Source organism: Ochotona curzoniae, unplaced genomic scaffold (genome assembly GCF_017591425.1).
Source record: "Ochotona curzoniae isolate NIBS_2020 unplaced genomic scaffold, NIBS_Ocur_1.0 patch432, whole genome shotgun sequence".
NCBI classification, from domain to species: domain Eukaryota; kingdom Metazoa; phylum Chordata; class Mammalia; order Lagomorpha; family Ochotonidae; genus Ochotona; species Ochotona curzoniae.
Genome location: NW_024467009.1, coordinates 65,756 through 84,321, shown reverse-complemented (window position 1 = coordinate 84,321; position 18,566 = coordinate 65,756). Strand labels below are relative to the sequence as shown.

Here is an 18,566-nt window from a genome sequence, read left to right as displayed (position 1 = left end):
GAGCACAAATAGCTTGACGGTGTGTGTTTATTCAGAATGGATACAGTGAGCGATTGAGACAGGAATATATAAAGTGCCAGCTCCGTGGAGCTTCTTTCTAGAAAATTTTTTTTAAATGTATTTATTTTTATTACAAAACCAGATATACAGAGAGGAGAGACAGAGAGGAAGATGGTTCACTCCCCAAGTGGCCGCAACGGCTGGAACTGAGCCAATCCAAAGCCAGGATCCAGGAGCTTCTTCCGGGTCTCCCACGCGGGTACAGGGTCCCAAGGCTTTGGGGCTGTCCTCAACTGCTTTCCCAGGTCACAGGCTTGGAGCTGGATGGGAAGTGGAGCTGCCAGGATTAGAACTAGCGACGATATGGGATCCCAGTGCATTCAAGGCGAGGACTTTAGTCACTATTGCGCCTTGCCCTTTTCTAGAAATTTTTAAAGAACGAAAGAAAAAAAAACTTTGCTCTTAGATGACATTCAACAAATCAGTGAGGTAGATACGATAGGGCATACACATAAAAAGAAAATGGATATGGATGTATTCAAACTAAACATCTGCCAAAAGAACACAAAAGTACACTGGGTGCACTTTATTGCATTTTGTATCTCATCATTTGAGAAGGGGATTAATCACAGGATCAGGCAGCTTGCCTGAAAGCAGCGTCGGGGACACGGCTGGTCGACATGGCTGCTAAGAGCGGCTGTGGGACAAGCTTAACTTTGAGAGGAAACGGGGGATCTGAGAGGTCACAGAGACTGGTCAGGAATGGAGAGGTGATTGGACATAAAAGGACACCACTGGACAGGTGGCAAGGGGTGTGGCAGCTGGGCTGAAAGGACAGAATTCACCTGAGGAGGGAAGCAGGTGCAGCATCAAGGATTGCACACAGAATCCCCACCACGGGGAGTGGTCAGGGCTTCAAACTGCTGGTCAACTTCCTGGCATCCACTCAGCTGCCTGGGACCTGTAGCCAGTGTGATTGTTCCTAGACCAGGGACCCTAGCTGCACATTAAAACAGCTTGGTGAAAGAGAATGCAAAAAGTTCATGGAAATTGAGTTTACTTCAACAAGCAAATCCAAAACCCATGCATATAAGCATCTTCTGAGAGCTTATGAAAAATGTATTTCTGGGAAAAAAATGCATGTATTTCAAAATATGCACCAAAATGAACATCTTTTAATTCTATCTGTAATATGCTTCATCACCATATGGGTACTGTTTTTCTCCACCAGCACTTTTATATCTTGTGGGTGAGTATCATGAATTAATTTCAGTAGCACATTGAGAAAAAATATTTTGCTTGCCTGACAGAATTCTGACTTGCTGTGTAGTTTCACAATACAAACCAAGTACATTTCTCAATTAAATGTAGTCGTGTATCCTCAGATCCGGAAGTTTCATTATTAAGGCATTTGGCAAAATTGTTTTCATCTTTTCCTGACTCTCCTGAAATCCCCTCTTTGTGGCCAATCCAAAGACCATCAGAATTCTATGACTTTGGATCATTTTAGCGGGGAGAAAGATAAGAAATGGGATTTTTTTTAAGATTTATTTATTTATTTGGAAAATCAGATATACAGAGAGGAGAAGAGACAGAGAGGAAGATCTTCCGTCCGATGATTCACTCCCCAAGTGAGCACAACGGCCAGTGCTGCGCCGATCCAAAGCCAGGAGCCAGGAACTTCCTCCAGGTCTCCCACAGGGGTGCAGGGTCCCAAAGCCTTGGGCCGTCCTCGACTGCCTTCCCAGGCCACAGGCAGGGAGCTGGATGGGAAGTGGAGCTGCCGGGATTAGAACTGGCACCCATATGGGGTCCCTGGGCGCGTTCATGGTGAGGACTTTATCAGCTAGGCCATGAAATGGGATTTAAAATAAATAAATAAAGCATTGTTTTGTTGATTGTTTTGTCAATAGCAAACAGAAGTGGGACCTGAACTATGAAAATACGAACGTGTCTTCAGGACAGGAGTCGTAGCACAGCTGGTTAAGACATCACTTGAGATAGCTCATTCCACATCAGAGTGCCTGGTTCAAGTCCTACCTCTTCTGCCTCCACGTGGAATCCAGCTTCCTGTTAGCATGTCTGGGAGGCAAAGAATGACAGCCAAACTATTGGGTTCCTCCCACCCGTAAGGGAGGCCCAGGTGGAATTCACAGCTCCTGGCTTCAACCTGGCCCACTCCTGGCTGTTTCTGGGTATTTAGTGAGTAAACCAGCAGATGAGATATCTCTCATGTTATGGGCTATGTTGAGGTTAATATTCCTTTTCTGAGCTTTTTGCCTCTTAAAAAGCACACTAAGGACAGGCACAAATATAGCTTACAAAGTGATAACATTTATTTAAAAGATGACAAAATCATGGATACCTGTGGGGCACGCGCAGGAATCCAGTGGGCTGGGGAGAGCGTTTTGTTTTTTTTTTTAAGATTTATTTATTTTTATTACAAAGACAGATATACAGAGAGGAGGAGGAACAGAAAGGAAGATCTTCCGTCCAATGATTCACTCCCCAAGTGAGCGCAACGGCCGGTGCTGCGCCGATCCGAAGCCAGGAGCCAGGAACTTCCTCCAGGTCTCCCACGTGGGTGCAGGGTCCCAAGGCTTTGGGCCGTCCTCGACTGCTTTCCCAGGCCACAAGCAGGGAGCTGGATGGGAAGTAGAGCTGCCAGGATTAGAACCGGCGCCCATATGGGATCCCGGGGCATTCAAGGCGAAGACTTTAGCCGCTAGGCCATGGCGCCGGGCCTGAGAGAGATGTTTCTACCTTGTATCCTCTGTGTGTGCCAAGAACAGGGATGGGAGGAGACACTCCCCATGCCCAGACCACCCCAGGTCCCAGATGGGGAAGTACTTCCTGCCAAAAGCATTTGGTTGGTAGGTGGTTGAGTAGGATTCAGATATGGCTTCCAACCCGTGAACAAGCTAGCTACCTACGTATCCCCCCCAGACTCCTGTCTCCATCTCTGTCACCGTGCCTTGCAGATGTGCTTTTAGAAAGGAAAAAAAAAAAACCTGTATCTGCAGGTAAGAGCATCGTCAGCTATGGTAGGACAGAACGAAAAAGTCAACATCAAAATTGCTCTCCCAGTACTGTAGTTTGTAATTAGTGTAGTTTGGTGTTATTGATGATTTTCTTTAAAAACATTTGTTCATTCATTTGAGAAGCAGAGAGAGAGAAATGGAGGGAGAGATCTTCCATCCACTGGTTCATACCCACCCCCGGTGGCCACAATGACCAGAACTAGGCCAATCCAACAGCAGCCATGCGGGCACCGGGGCCTACACACTTGCACCATCTTCTGCTGCTTTTCCTAGGCACAGTAACGGGGAGTTGGATCGAAAGTGGAACCACCGGGCTGGCGCCATGGCCTAGCGGCTAAAGTCCTCACCTTGAATGTGCCCGGGATCCCATATGGGTGCCAGTTCTAATCCCAGCAGCTCCACTTCCCATCCAGCTCCCTGCTTGTGGCCTGAGAAAGCAGTACAGCACGACCCAAAGCTTTGGGACCCTGCACCCGCATGTGGGAGACCTGGAGGAAGTTCCTGGCTCCTGGCTTTGGATCGGCGCAGCACTGGCCGTTGCGCTCACTTGGGGAGTGAATCATCGGACGGAAGATCTTCCTCTTTGTCTCTCCTCCTCTCTGTATATCTGACTTTGTAATAAAAATAAATAAATATTTAAAAAAAAAAAAGTGGAACCACCGAGAGCTAAAATGGCCCCCATACAGTTTGACAAGGTTTGGCCATATTTGTCGTTCTTAAATCTGCTTGAACATGTAATCATATGCAAAATTCTGTGTATGCTTTGGAAGACTCCCTGATTAAACCCCATTTTCAGATACACAGTCTCAGGAGACTCCGTTTGAAGAAGCACTTCTACAACATATTTGAAAATATGTCAGTTTGAACCAAAAATCCAGGTGTAAGGCTGGCCTAAATGTACCACTGTTAAGGGGAAATCGATGCGAAAGACAGAGATTGCCTTGGTTCTTGTCTTATGTGAAAGGAGTATCTCCATGCAGACAAGTCAGCAAAGCAAGACTTATGGAAGATTTTAATCTCTTGCTGCAGTAGTTAGGAGGCAGCTCCAAAAGAGGAAGACACCAAAAGCTGGTTGAAATGGAGTCTTAAAAATGCACAGTGGAGGACCCGACGCTGTAGCCTAGCAATTAAAGTCCTCACCTTGCACGTGCCAGGATCCCATATGGGTGCCGGTTCGTGTTCTGGCAGCCCTGCTTCCCATCCAGCTCCCTGCTTGTGGCCTGGGAAAGCAGTCGAGGACAGCCCAAAGCCTTGGGACCCTGCACCCGCGTAGGAGACCTGAAAGAAGTTCCTGGCTCCTAGCTTTGGATCGACTCAGTTCTGACCGTTGCAGCCGCTTGGGGACAGAAGATCTTCCTCTCTGTGTATCTTACTTTCCAATAAAAATAAAATATATCCTTAAAAAAAAAAAAAAGGCGCAGTGGAGCCAGCGAGTGGTGAAAACAGAGCAGCAGCTGACAGAGGTGAGGACACACAATTCAGAGAACCAGAATTATAATCCTGCACAGCTTGCTCAGAGCAGAAGCATCAGAAGGCCTTTTCCATCTTCCATGCAACTGCTAACTTCTAGTCTCATGATAAACTGAAAACTCAGGCCGCATTGCTGCTTCCTTGCTGTTCTGCTAAGACTCAAAACCCAAAGCAACAGGAGAACTCAGCTGACCCCCTGTCTGTTGCTCTTCTTTGGTCTTGCTAAAGGCAGCTGCCGGGAAGTTAGGTTCTAGTTTTTTAGAATGATTTTCTTTTTACTGGAAAATCATATTTACAGAGAGAGAAGAAGAGACAGGCACATCTGTCCCATCTCCTGGCTCACAGTCCAAATGACTGAAATAGCTAGAACTTGGCCACAGTCCTAAGCCAGGCAACAGGAGCTTCTTCCAGGTCTCCCACATGAGTGCAGTGGCCCAAGCACCTGGGTCACCCTCCGTGGCTTTCCCAGGCCATTAGCAGGGAGCTGAGTCAGAAGTGAAACAGCTAGAACTTGAACCGGTTTCCATGTGGGACGCCCATGTTGCAGTCAGAGTCTTAATGTGCTACACCAAGGCATGGGTCCCTCTCTTTGTTTTCTTATTTGAAGAGCTCCCGTGTGTCTGTCCTAAATGACTGAGGACAGGCCGGGCTGAAGCCAGGAGTGAGGATTCAAACCGAGTCCCCTGTGGAAGCCCCAGGAACCCAAGCACATGACCATCACCTGCTGCGTTCTTGGAGACCTACACCAGCAGGAAGCCAGAACTGAAAGCTGAAGCTGGAACCCAGACGCAGGCATTCCACTATAGGACAGCAGCCAAACACCCACCCTTGCCTAACCACCAGGCCACACGCCCATCCTTGCCACCCCATTCTCTATTCTCAGTTCTGTTGACAGAACTGGGCGGTGAGGGCACACTGACGTTGAACGATGAATTTTCGCATGTTATTGCACAGCACAACTCCGTGAAGCTCAGCAACTACGGCATCAGTGGCCTTCCAGAAACTCCCTTGGAAATGCTCCCTGTGGCCCCCCACGTGTCTCAGAGGCCGTGGAAGTAACTGTCAGAGCTGATTGGAGGGGCGGGGAGAAGCTGCCACCTCTCCTTGTCAGCATATCTCAGAGTCACTTCTCTTTGATAGCCTGCAAAAAGGGACTCCCACCAGTTCCTTTGGAAGGCAGCATTTAATCATGTACCAGCCCTCATTCTTTCCACCATTATTACCATATGAATAAATCCGCCCACCTACCTCCACCCTATGTGCATTGTGGGATAAATTGGTTACTTCCTAAATTCTAACTATAGCCCTAAACTTCATACTCAATTATTAGTTCCATCCGGCCTTCCGCCTCAGGCCTGACTTGTTCCCGCCCCACCTGCCTGGTGCCGCGTGTGTATGGTCCAGGGGCGGGGCCATCTCTGAGCACAGAGAAGCACTTTGTCACACCTGGGTCAGGGCTATCCACCAAAGCTCCCTTCCTGCTGCTACTGCAGAGATCTGCCTTCATCAGAGACTCCGAGGTCTCCCTCTTCCACCTCCTGCTCGAAGCCAAATCCTCACCCCAGACCCTTCACCCACCTTTAGGTTGAAACATTGGCACCTGCCAGGGCTTACGGTGTCTGCTCCATCAGAAGGTCCTTTGTGACCCACGGAACACATCAGACCAAAGCAGTCACCCTCGCCAGCTTTTGGAGCCTTCCCATCTCTCCGAGCTGAGCTGACCTCACTCCTGCCTACTGAGGCCCCCCCCACCACCACCACTTCCTGTCCCCAACATGGAGACTCCATAGTTGTCCATCAGCTCATTCTGTTGACGGTTCACCTGCCACGGAGGTGGCTCTTGGTGCAGGTCGAGGGCAGGTGTTAGACCAGAGCCATGACGCAGGGATGGAGGCTATGGAAATGCCACCTCCCACCTGAGCCCCACCAGACCCTCAGGAGGACTGGCAGGCCATGCGGCAGGTGTGTGGAGAATGATGTGCTGTGAAGGGGACCTGTAGGCCGAGAGAATACACAGCTGCCTCCCACCCTGGGGCCCAGGCATCAGAGCTCCTGTTTGAGACAGGTGGGCAAGGAGGGCCTCCCAGGAGGCCAGGAACAGTATCCTTCGTGGCCTCCTGCAGGAGGGAGAGCCATGCCTGTAGCCTCTGAGAAGAGAGAACCCCATGTTACTTCATCTGTCCCATGCTCTTCTTGCTTCTCCAACCCTGGGTTATGTGGCACAGATCAGACGGATGGGACATACTCTGGCAGCCTGAGCAGGTGTGCCAACATACAGCTCACTCTCACACAGCCACTCCACACACGTGCAGCTGTACCCTCCCACAGTCACACAGCTATGTGCACTACCACAGAGACACACATACGGCCATCCCCTCATACAGTCACACACACACACACACACACACACAAGGCAACGCTTGGTCCTTATTAGGAACTTTGGCTAACAGACCCCATGTGGTTTTCTTGCTCCGGGAGGCCCCCCAAGCCCTTGTTCACAATTCTCATTAACCCCCCCAATCCCAGGCCAGTAAGAGTAGGCCAGCAGCAAGGCACACATGAGATGCACTTGTGCATAGGTTTGCACGCATGAACAGCAGTGCAGGCCTCTGGCCTCAGCCGGCGGTGGGGTGCCAAGCAGAGACAGATGCGCACTCAGCAGACAGAAAGCAGGAAGTCTCTATGCACACTGAGCTTGTGGCAATGACCCAGCGCTTGTCCTGCCTGGAGAGAAAAGAATCACAGGAGCTTTCTGAACTTGCGCTGCTCTCTCTGCAGCTTCCTGGAACGGATCGACAGCGTCAGTCTGGTTGACTACACACCCACGGACCAGGTAAGGGCAGTCAGAGCTTGCCCCACTCTTTGGAAACACAGTGACTTACAGTTTGATTCAGCCATTGCTAAAAAGCCTGCAAGTCGCTGCCATACCCCACGTGTGTCCGGAGCATGTCAGCTCCCTGCCGGTGTCTGACACTGTCTAAGCCTGTGAGTCGCTAACTTGAAAAGTCCGTTACGTGCAGCCTGGGAATACGTGGTGCCCATGGCCTGTGGGAACTGCCCACTGGAAAGCTGAGCCTTCCCCAGCTGCATGAACCATGCCCATTCTGCATCTGGTCTCAGTGCTGGCCCCCCATGGAACATGCAAGCCACTTTCTGGGGTGCCCTAGAGTGACTAGGCTGAGTCACTGTGAAGCCAACCCCCCCACCCCCAATTTCACATTTATACGGAGCAGAGAGGGAGCTGCTGAGCTCGGATGTCTCACCCAACCCACTCACCCCCAACAAATGTTTCCAGGATGCACCCCTTGGAGGATGCTATGCCAGCCGTGGTAGCTTCCTTGATCCATTATGGGTGTCCCCGGCACTTATTATGCTCACATTAACGCAGAGAAGAGGACTTCCCCTTGCCTTCCAGGATTATAACTGTGTGGCTGCGTGGTGGACACCATTAAAGCATTCGATTGGCGTGGGAGGAGGGGGGAATCTGACACCTGTCCCACATGCCCAAGGTGTCAGATTTGTGGCTTCCTCATCCCCCTGGGAGCAGTCACATCTTCAATTCCAGAGAGAACCACAAGAGGCAGAGGAGAGGCGGGAAAAGTTAAAATTCACAGCTACCAGTCCGGGAGAGCAGCAACTGCTTAGTGCAGTCAGGTGTGTTCTGAGTGAGCCTTGCTTCCCAGCCCTTCGCAGGTCCTCACCCCAGAATACTAGGCACTGTGAGTCAGCTGTCAGGCAGCTGACAGCAAGATGCATTCTTTGATGATGATGACAGGGAGGAGGAGGAGGAAGAGGATGGTGATGATGATGGAGGATTCCCGTTGTTTGTTTTTCCTTACAAGGGAAGACAGTATCATTTGACAAAATGCAAAGCCTGTGTGGCTTCCCCAACACACACACACACACACACACACACACACACACACACACACACACACACACGAAGGCTGAGGATCTAACTCAGTTCGTTTCCCTCTTCTGGCCCCCAGGACCTCCTCAGATGCAGAGTTCTAACCTCGGGGATCTTCGAGACACGATTCCAAGTGGACAAAGTGAACTTTCAGTAAGTGTACACTTTCAGTAAGTGCAAGCGTGGCCCGCTTGCAGAGATGGTGGGCCCGGAGCCTTGAAGGGGCGGGGGCAGAGCCTTGAGGGGTGGGGGAGCCTAGTTCTGGCAAGGTTGTCATGGGCCTCTCCAGATGGGAAGATTCTAGAGGCTGTTTTTTTTTTTTTTATCACTCATCGCTAAAGTGGAAATGAGGGCCTGAATAGAAACCACAGTGTCCCTGCTAGCTCTCCATTTCATTGGCCTTTTAAATTTTTATTTTTATTTATTTATTTTTTTTAAGGATGAGACAGGCATGCCACATCCTGGTCTGCCTATCAAATGCCCTCAAGAGCCGTGGTGTTTTCCAAGCATTCACAAAGATGGGCACTGAGCCTTGTAGTTGAGATGCCAGCTAGGACATCTCTCCGTCCGCCTGTGTCAGAGACCCTGGCTTTGACTTTGGTAACGCCTAGATTCTGCCACCAGCTATTTCCAGCATTTGGAAAGTCAACCAGTGGATGGGGATGAAAAGTGTTCTTTAAAGCATTCGCTAAACACACCACACGTCACACCCAGTCCCTGGCAGTTGTCCTCTATGCATTGATGCAAAGCCTGAAAATAAGTCAATAGAGACCTTGGGGCTTGTGGGTTGCATACATGGGAGCTCAGAGGCCTGGTGAAGGGAGTGCAGGTAGATGCAGAATCCCCCTAAGGGCAGATGGCCCAGGAAGGGGGTACATGCAGCTATGAAAAGAGGGACTGGAACCAGCTTGTTGAGTCAAAGAAGTCCATGGGAAACCTGGGCATGGCCACGTTGGCTGTGCAAGATTGGGGGAACCTGAAGCTGGAGCCCAGAGGTCTTTCCCAAATTGGGAAGACAAGAAGAACCCATTGCAGCACCCCAGGGAGGTGTGTGGATGCAGACGGGCCGTGAGACCAGTTCCATAAGGGACTAGGTGCCTGAGTCACTAGAGATCAGGTACAGAGACCTGAAAACTGGAGTGAGGCATGGCCTTCACGCTGCCCCCACTGGAGACCTGTGTTGAACTCAGAGATGTTCCCATTACCTGAGCCAGACATGGCGCATGCCTTGGGTGCCCACTGCGTGTCTCAGACAACTTCTGTCACACCTGCACCCTATAAGATGACAGAGAAGGGGTAGAGTGTGGGAGGAGCTGTAACACCTGGAGCCCAAGATTGCACAGGACTGAGATTTGAGGCCCAGGGAAAAAATGGAGCCACGTGTGATGGGTTCGCATAACCATCTCCCTTTCACTCTTCCACAGCATGTTTGATGTCGGTGGCCAGCGGGATGAGAGGAGAAAATGGATCCAGTGCTTCAATGGTGATCTGATGCCCTTAGGACCACAGGGGTGATCGCTCACACTCACACTGCTCCTGGGTCTGCCCAGTTTTGAATTTGGCCTTCTCTAGCTCAACTAGTGTGCGGAGCAATGCAACTGATGGAAGATTACCAACGCCCCTTCCTAAACCTGTCCCATCGTGTTATATAGAGAGACTCCCTGTATAACTCAGGTTGCATCATTTACAGTAACTTGGGACCCAGGTCAATTCCCTTGAATAATCACAACGTTGAGAACACGGGTTGGAATCCCATACACAAAGCACCACAAACCCATAGTGGTTTGGTGGAGAGGGGAGCTCCTCATTGTGTTCATGTCACTGCAGAGTAATGTTGGAGACTTGCTCAACTCCCATCTCACCAGGGTGTTTCCTGTCTCCATCTCCAATTCAGATGTCACCGCCATCATTTACGTGGCCGCCTGTAGCAGCTACAACATGGTCATCCGGGAGGACAACAACACCAACAGGCTGAGGGAGTCCCTGGACCTTTTTGAAAGCATCTGGAACAACAGGTCACAAAACTCCCAAAGCCTCTGTTAGCTGGGGTGGGGGCGGAGAGGAGGGTTGCAGGTCTTGTTTCCTGAAGGATGGTTTCTGCAGGCAACTTTCATGTTCTCTCCTTCCTGACCATTAGCTCATCCAGTGTCCAGACATCCTTCAGATGGGGAGTATTCCTCCACAGAGCCCTGATATGGCTAGCAGAAGATATGTCAATCCATTGGAAAGGCGGATATACAGAGAGAGGAGAGACAGAGAGGAAGATCTTCCCCGATGATTCATAGTGAGCGCAACGGGCCGGCTAGCAGAAGGATCGACTGTCAAGCTCTGATTTTTTAAACACTTTCTGTCAATCCTGGGGTTCAAAATGGATTAGGTTTGGTTTTTCAAAGCCTCCTACTTCAGGGCTTCTGGGAATACCTTACGTGATCCCTAAGAGACCCTTATGGAGCAGTGGCACCCACAACTATATCAGAGTGCCTGCCTTTGGGTGCCAACTCCACTTCCAATTCCAGCTTTCTGCAAATGCACACCATGGGAGGCAGAAAATGATGGCAGAGTAGTTGGGTCCCTACCACCCAAACAGTAGACCCAGATGGAGCTTCGGACTCCTAGCTTTACCCAGTCTAATTCTAGCTGTTTTAAGCATTTCATAATTGAGCCAGCAATGGGAGATTACTCTCTCTCTCAAAATAACTTAAATAATTTTTAAGTAATTTATTTGAAAGACAGAATTACAAAAGAGAATAGAAGACATCTTGCTGGTTCATTTCCCAAATGACCGCAACAGCCCAAACCAGGTACCTCGTTCAAGTCTCCCACATGGGTGGCAGAGGCCCAAGTATTTGTGACATCTTCCACTGCTTTCCCAGGCACATTAGCGGGGAACTGGATGGGAAGCAGAGCAACTGGGATTTGAACCAGCACTCTGATACAGGATGCCCGCCATTGCGGGTGGCAACTTAACTTGATGTGCCACTTGATGTGCCTGGCTCCTGGCTCCACTTCCGATTCCAGCTCCCTGCTGATGCGCACCCTAGAGGTACCACGTGGGTCCCACATGAGACCTGGAAGGAGAGCCAGGCTCCTGGTTTCTGTCCCCAGCTGGTGGGGGCATCAGGGATGTGCACCAACAGAGAGGAGCTCTTTCTCTTTCTCTCTCTCTCTCATCACAAGTATTTTTTTTAATCCAAGTATTTTTATTATAGAACCAAATTTTAGCTTTGGAGCTAATAGCTGTGTATCCCCAGTGGAAATGAGTTCTAAAAGACGCAACTGCCAGCTAACTTCCTGCACCTGCTCATCATCGCTTACGGAGACACTGTGAATATAGGTCCATCAGCCACTGTGGAATCCTGTGTCTCTCCAGAAAGAAGACAACATTCCCCCTTTTAATTTTGCAGCTCCTACGTTAGGGCACTGATGGATGCCAGCGTGTGTGAAATGCGCATTTTTTCTTTCTCCCTTTTTCAGGTGGTTACGGACCATTTCTATCATCTTATTCTTGAACAAACAGGATATGCTGGCAGAGAAAGTCTTGGCAGGGAAGTCAAAAATTGAAGACTACTTCCCAGAGTATGCAAATTATACTGTTCCCGAAGATGGTGAGACTTTAAAACTTTGTTCTGGAGCAGAGAGAACTAATACTTTCTTAAGAGCTCTGTGACTGTAATTCATATACCTCTAAAGGATCAAAGATAAACCATTAGTTGGAATCAACCCTCCCTCCAACTGCCCCATTTAATAGGTTGCTGGTGGTCCCTTTTCTTGAAACACTTGGAACCAGAAATGTTATTTATTTTGGAAGGCTTTTTTTATTATTATTATTTTGCAGTATTGGCATACACATAATGTGCCACCCTGAGCATGGAACCCAAGTCTAAACAGGAAATCCACTTGTGTTTCCTATACTGCTCGCACCTAGAGCCTCGGGTGATCTTGTGTAATGCTGTTATGTACCCACGTGCTGCCCGTGACCCTGTCTCCCGAGGTCAGCTGGGGAATTCTCCGTGTACACTGTCATGTCAGAGCTCCGAACACTGAGATTCGTTTGCATGTTCAGAGCTCAGAGTTTTTGCAATGGAGATGCTCCACCTGTTTTAAATGTCCTGTTGGGGGCTCCGCTTGTCAATGTCTTAAGAGTTCCCATTCAGACTGCCACAGAAGAAGGCGTGACCAGGGTGCTGCTGCCAGGCTGAGCCTCTGATTAACCTCCCGTGACACGGCCTTGCTAGCTCCTCCAAAAGGCTGTCCCACGTGGATCTTCCAAAACTCTGTTGGAAATGCATATTATGAAAAGGGTATGCATGAACCTCACGTTGGTTTGCACCAAAATAAACATCTTTTCATTTTGTTTTTCCACAAGCTTTTTGAAGCATCCTCATGTCTGGTACTTCCTTTGCCACAGATTTTTGGAAGTAGCTTGCAGGTACAACATAGTATATTTCAACCCTCAGGAAAGGCCCATGCCCAGAGCCTACCCCAATGGATGCCATGCAGCTGCAGGGGTGGGGAACCACCACCCCAGCACACACCCCAGGCTGAGTACCACAGGGGGCGTCATGCCCCTCCTTACCCATCTTCAGGCCTGCCTGGTACCTGCCTTTGGCCCAACACAGCAGTGTCCGAGTCAAGCCTCCGCTCCCGAGTCTCCACAGATCCTATTGCTGAGAAAGCAGTGGGATAATACTCAGGTGGGCTGCCTAGAACATAGGACCCCAGACTCCATGAGGTCATGGAAAGCAGTGGGGTTATCCCAAGAATTGGACTCTGTGAAGGAGGACCCAGAATCCCAATGATCCACACCAGGTTGATTTCTGTTGCGATTTCAAATAAAGTATGTGCCACAGGATCAGAGAGGGGTAGTCTTGATAGGAGCCAGGCAGTAGAGAGCTCACAGCTCTGCCCACTTGAACCCTGCCCTCTCTCCTGCCTTCCAAGCTCGCCAAGGACAGCCTTTAAGAAGTTTTGCTCCCACCTGGCTCACTCTGCTCCAGCTGCTGTAACCAAATGCCCCAGATGGGGTCACGTGGCAGCAACAGGGGGGTGTGGCTCACCACCTGCAACCTGAGAAGATCCTGCTGAGGATGCTGGCAGCCCTAGTCTTGTTCTCACATGGACAAAGGAGCAGACAAGCTCCCTGGGGGCCACTGCTATAGTTAGGACATTGCTAATGAGGACATTGCTATAGTTAGGACAGGATTTGCTCCCCACCTCAGGCATAGGTGTAAAACCCCAAATTCAGGGACCGCTGGTGCTAACAGGGTGAAGCCTTGATCCAGGTAAGGACTCTGGGGAGTGCAATCTTTAGGTCACTGGGGGCTTGCCTTCTTTCTCTCTCTCTCCCCTCCCCCCTCCTTTCTGGACCAGCAGAGGTTCTTTCCTCTGCCACTGCTAGCCTCCAGCCCATCAGATCCCATACAAATCGGGCCATCCAGCCTCGCTCCGGCCTCTGCCCGTGAGCATCCAAAGCTTGAGCTGGGATGGGGCTCCCTCCTTCCTTGAGCAGTTTCTCGCAGGTGTTGTCATGAGAAGCCACCCACCTTGGGTCCCAACCAGTGGCTGCAGGCAGAGTTCCCACAACCTAGTGGCTCCCCCAGTTCTATTGCACTGGAACTTATGTTTCCACGCAGGAATTGTGGGACCACATGAAGTATGTGCCCCAATGAACAGTGTCACTGGAGCTGTAGCCATCTAAATGACGGGAGAGCAGGGAGGAAGTGTGCCATACGCAGCCAGCGCCCCTCTGTCATCCCCTCTGGGTTCCGCCTGGCACTACCACCTGTTCAGGTCACTAACAGACACTTCTGTGATTTCAGCAACACCGGATGCAGGAGAAGACCCCAAAGTGACAAGAGCCAAGTTCTTCATCCGAGATCTCTTCTTGGTAAGTATTCCCATTAACCTTGGTTTTCCCTGCCACCACGAGTTAACGCTGTTCTGTATAGTTTGCAAACTACTTAATCCCTTTCTGATTACATTTCTTTTTTTGCTTACCCAAAACCATGGATGGTGAGAGAGTGGAAGGGGTTGTAGCCTACATGGCAGAGCTGAGCCCACTAGAGTTCAGGGAAGCCCAGCATCTCCCACCCAGAGTCCCACAGCTTCCTGGCAACAGCGTCAGAGCAGGCTCACAGCTCCCTGGGAAACGGAGCCCAGGGGTGCTCCTGGACGCCATCCTGGGGCTGCGTTTCTGTGTAACCAGCACTCAGCCCTCGTCCTCCATCCAAAGGAGCTGCAGGCTAAAGCCAAAGATGGACAGGAACCAATCAAATTCAGACATTTCTTTTTTTTTTTTTCCCCTCCATCTTTTTCTTTTGACATCGTTGCAAGCTTACATAAGAAGTGAAAGAATTATTCACATAGTTCTTACAGGATCTAACCAACCGGTAAAACGTCACCTCTTGCTTCTAGCTGATTGCTTTTACTAGCTTGAAGCTGGTCAATGCCAAGGCACTCGCAAGGGCATGTTCCCATGTGTGGGCAGTTACTGACATCCAAAGAAACAGGAGCCCTGGCTGCCTGAGCCAAGGCCCCCAGGCTTGGTAGCCTATCACAGGAAAGGGACTTTACCCCTTCCCATAGCAGCTAGCCTGGTGGCACCCTCTGAACACCAGGGGGAGCTAGAGGGTGATGATGACCAACCCCAGCCCTGGTGCCACACAGAGCAGCTGGGGCACTCGGGTGGGGGTGTGCCTGTGGGGCCTGCCACCCTGCCATAGAGTCTCAGGGCCAGCGTGCACTGAGGAGTTCTCCAGCCAGGAATTCAGCCCTTTTGAATTAAAGTGTATTTTTATTTGAAAAGCAGAGTTACAGAGAGAGAAGGAGAGACAGATCTCCTATCCACTGAGCCTTTCTCCAAATGACTGCAATGAGCAATGCTGGGCCTGTGTCCGTAGCCAGGAGTTTCTTCTGGAGCTCTCATGTGGGCACAGGGACCCAAGGATGTGTGGACCATCCTTATTTTTTTTTCCCAGGTGCATTACCAGGGAGCTGGATTGGAAGTAAAACAGCCAGGACTCAAACAGGCACCCGTATGGGATGCCGGCACCACAGGCGGAAGCTTAACTTACTATGCCACTGCACAGGCTCCCTGAAACCCCCTTTTTGAAGAGCATCTTATAAGACCATAAAGTAGAAAGCCACGCAACCAGTATCCCACAGTCTGCTCTTCTAATGAGGACTACAAGTTGACCAGGACCAGGAACTGGGTATTTGGATGCAGGGTAGGAGCAGACCTGTCCGAGACAAACCCAGACCTGCAACAGGCCTCTTCTTACTCTCCACCAGTAGACCAAAGCTGGCCCAGGGGCGATGAGAGCCTGAGACCGGTTGAGCGCAGAGACAGCCCCTAACCAGGTTGCATCTCTATGTTCGATCAGCTCAGGCGTGAACCCTGGGAGACAGGTGGTGGTGGAGACCATGGCAACAGAGGGCCTGGGAAGAAAGCTCCTTAAAGGAGAAGGGACCCAGGAGGCCCTCTTGGAGGAGGGGAGAAGGCACAGGGAGAAGAGCTCTGCTTAGAAGAGGCTGCCGGTTGTCTGTGGCCTCCCGCCTAAGTACACGGCCTCTGGACCTCCGTGCGTGGGAGGCTAGAGCCCAGTAGAATGGACGACAGGGGCAACCAGGAGTGTGCTGAAAGCCCCCAGGACACTAGGTCCCATCGGTCACCCTGAACAGCCCTGGCCTCCCAAACTGGCTGCTCCAGACCCGGGAGAGCCAAGGATGGTGACTAAGCGGGGGAGAGAGGTACCTGGCATTCTTGAGATACCTGTCTCCTGGGCCACTGAGCATCGCCTGAGCTCACCATGCTGTTACCGCCTGGGGCAGAGCCCAAGGGAGCTGGGCGACAGCCAGGGGTCCAGGCCCTAGGGTGGAGTCCAACACAGCCTAGTCTTATCTTTCTTTATCTTTGTTCAGGAAAGCCATAGGAGTGTCTGGGAAAGGGAGGAACCTGCCCTTTAGGACCTGCAGCAGCCTTGTCACACGTCCATGTCAGGGGCCAAACCAGCTGCCCCAGGCAAGGACAAACCAGACTGATTATGACAGAAGCAAATCTATTTCCTACTCCATTAACCACAAACTCACTGTGCCTGCATGCCCAATAGCTCACATGGTGTTTAGGATTGAAAAGATTTATAACCCCCTGCTGCCAGGAGGCCAGAATTTAAAACAAACTTGTAAGTGCTAAGGGAACTCCAACTGTTGCTAAGAATCAGTGGGAGAATCTATGAGGGATCCGCTGGCTATAAAACCTGGGCCTGGACCCTGTGTCTCCATCACAATGCTTTCCTAGGAAGCTTGGCAGGCACAGAGAGCTGAGGAGGAAGTGCCTGGCATCGGGAGCTTGCTCCCCAAGAGGCTCCGCGGCCCCACGTTCACCTGCCCAGGTGGGATGCTTTTCTAGCGGCAGCACCTGCTCGCCCCTGGACTGTGTGTCCTCCACAGCTGCTTCCCCTACAAGGACACCAGCCTGGGCTGGGGCCCAGCCACATGACCTCACTATACCTCAGTCACCTCCTGTGCACTCTATCTCCTTAGACAGTTCAGGGAACACTGTGCCACTGCTGTCTTCTGGGTTTAGATTATTTGTTATCTATCTAGAAAGAGCTCCCAGTTGCTGGATCATACCCCTCAATGCCTGCCCACAGCCACTTCGTGTGCCACAGGGTCGGCAAGTCCATCAGCTTTTGGGGAACTCTCCTATGTGGGTTGCAAAAGTTGCTTTGAGCCAAAATCAACTTAGGCTTAATTCCATTTGCCACAAACTCTGAGGGCGCTTTTACGCGCTGCCTCCCAGCTCTGCTCGGAGCTGCACCGGGCTGTGGGTTGTGTGGTGCCCAGCAGCGTGCCCAGAATGCAATTGGCACTGCCGCAGGTTCCCAGCAGCCATCCAGCTGTTGCCACAGCCCTCTGGCCTTTGCACGAAGCACTGCTTGCCCAAGGGCCATCCCGGAGAGGGTCAGGGCTGTGTGGTCCTCAGCGGGGACACTCTGTGTGTATCTCTTGTAGAGAATCAGCACGGCCACGGGTGACGGCAAACACTACTGCTACCCTCACTTCACCTGTGCCGTGGACACGGAGAACATCCGCAGGGTGTTCAACGACTGCCGCGACATCATCCAACGGATGCACCTTAAGCAGTACGAACTCCTGTGAGGAGGGGCTGCTGCCTGCCCGCCTCCCGCCGCCCCCACCCCCGCTCCCTCACACCCCGCAGGTGGAAGCTTCTCCAGCCCCCATGCCCGCGGTAGGACATCATTTCTAGTTTGCACCTGGCGGCATCTGTCCCCTCCTGGATACAACCCCACGTGCAACCACCAAGCCTCCGGCTACCTCTGACCCACCCCAGGTTTGGCTCTGCAGCTTCCTGTTCTAACGGAGCACAACCTCCCGCAGGCTCCCGACGGCCTCGTCCATGTGTGTCACTCTCCTGGGAGCTGACAATACAGTGACATCTCTCTGGGTGGGGGCCCGGGATACTCAATTGTCCCTTTATCCATCAGCAAAAAAAGGCTTAGCTTGCTAGACAGGGAACTTATCAAGTTATCAAGCAGGAATGCAGACGTGTGTGCTCTATCCTGCCACCTTAGGAAGCTGCAGGGTGGCAGGTGGCCGGTCCTTCCCAGCTGTCCCATGCCCAGGACAAGGACAGACCCCCCCCCTTCCATTGCGCTGCCTGCCTGTCACAGGCATTGCAATCATAACCACCTGAGGCCTTGTCCATTTCGGCAGAAAATTGGCCACACTTCTTGCAAAAAAAAAAAAAACGTGTCCCCGTCTACCAATGATTTTCTACACCCCCATGAAATGTGGGTGCAGCCTTTTGGCCTCTTTCCTTTTGTTGCTGGTTCTTAACACTGTACAGACCCTCCCCCCCCCAAGATGTAACATTCTTTTGTATCACAACTAAAGCAAAGCTCCTCGTAGACTGGTGTGCCTTGACTCGGCTACCCCTGTGGACAAAATGTGGTTGTTCTCATAGTGCTCAATGTTACCTGCTGTTGACTCTGAAAAGGGGGCTGGATGGCTGCTGCAGAATTCGGGGTACTTTTATCACGTGGTACTTTATCCAGTACTTCTCTGTAAGAGAGTGGCAGCAACGGTCTGATGCCAGTACAGGTCCTGCAGCCACCTGCTCACTT

The 18,566-nt window shown here is 51.0% G+C and overlaps 1 protein-coding gene across 3 annotated transcripts in view; it reads left to right on the top strand.

Annotated features, from left to right (window-relative positions):
* LOC121167804 (guanine nucleotide-binding protein G(olf) subunit alpha) overlaps positions 1-17,580 on the top strand; it is a 145,819-nt gene extending 128,239 nt beyond the window's left edge. For all 3 annotated transcript variants that reach the window (XM_040997446.1, XM_040997447.1, XM_040997448.1), the window contains 7 exons: positions 7,290-7,344; positions 8,501-8,574; positions 9,846-9,904; positions 10,316-10,436; positions 11,896-12,026; positions 14,241-14,308; positions 17,434-17,580. In XM_040997446.1, the coding sequence (XP_040853380.1) occupies positions 7,290-7,344; positions 8,501-8,574; positions 9,846-9,904; positions 10,316-10,436; positions 11,896-12,026; positions 14,241-14,308; positions 17,434-17,580 (655 nt within the window). The remainder of the gene's footprint in view (positions 1-7,289; positions 7,345-8,500; positions 8,575-9,845; positions 9,905-10,315; positions 10,437-11,895; positions 12,027-14,240; positions 14,309-17,433) is intronic.
* The last annotated feature ends 986 nt before the right edge of the window (positions 17,581-18,566 follow it).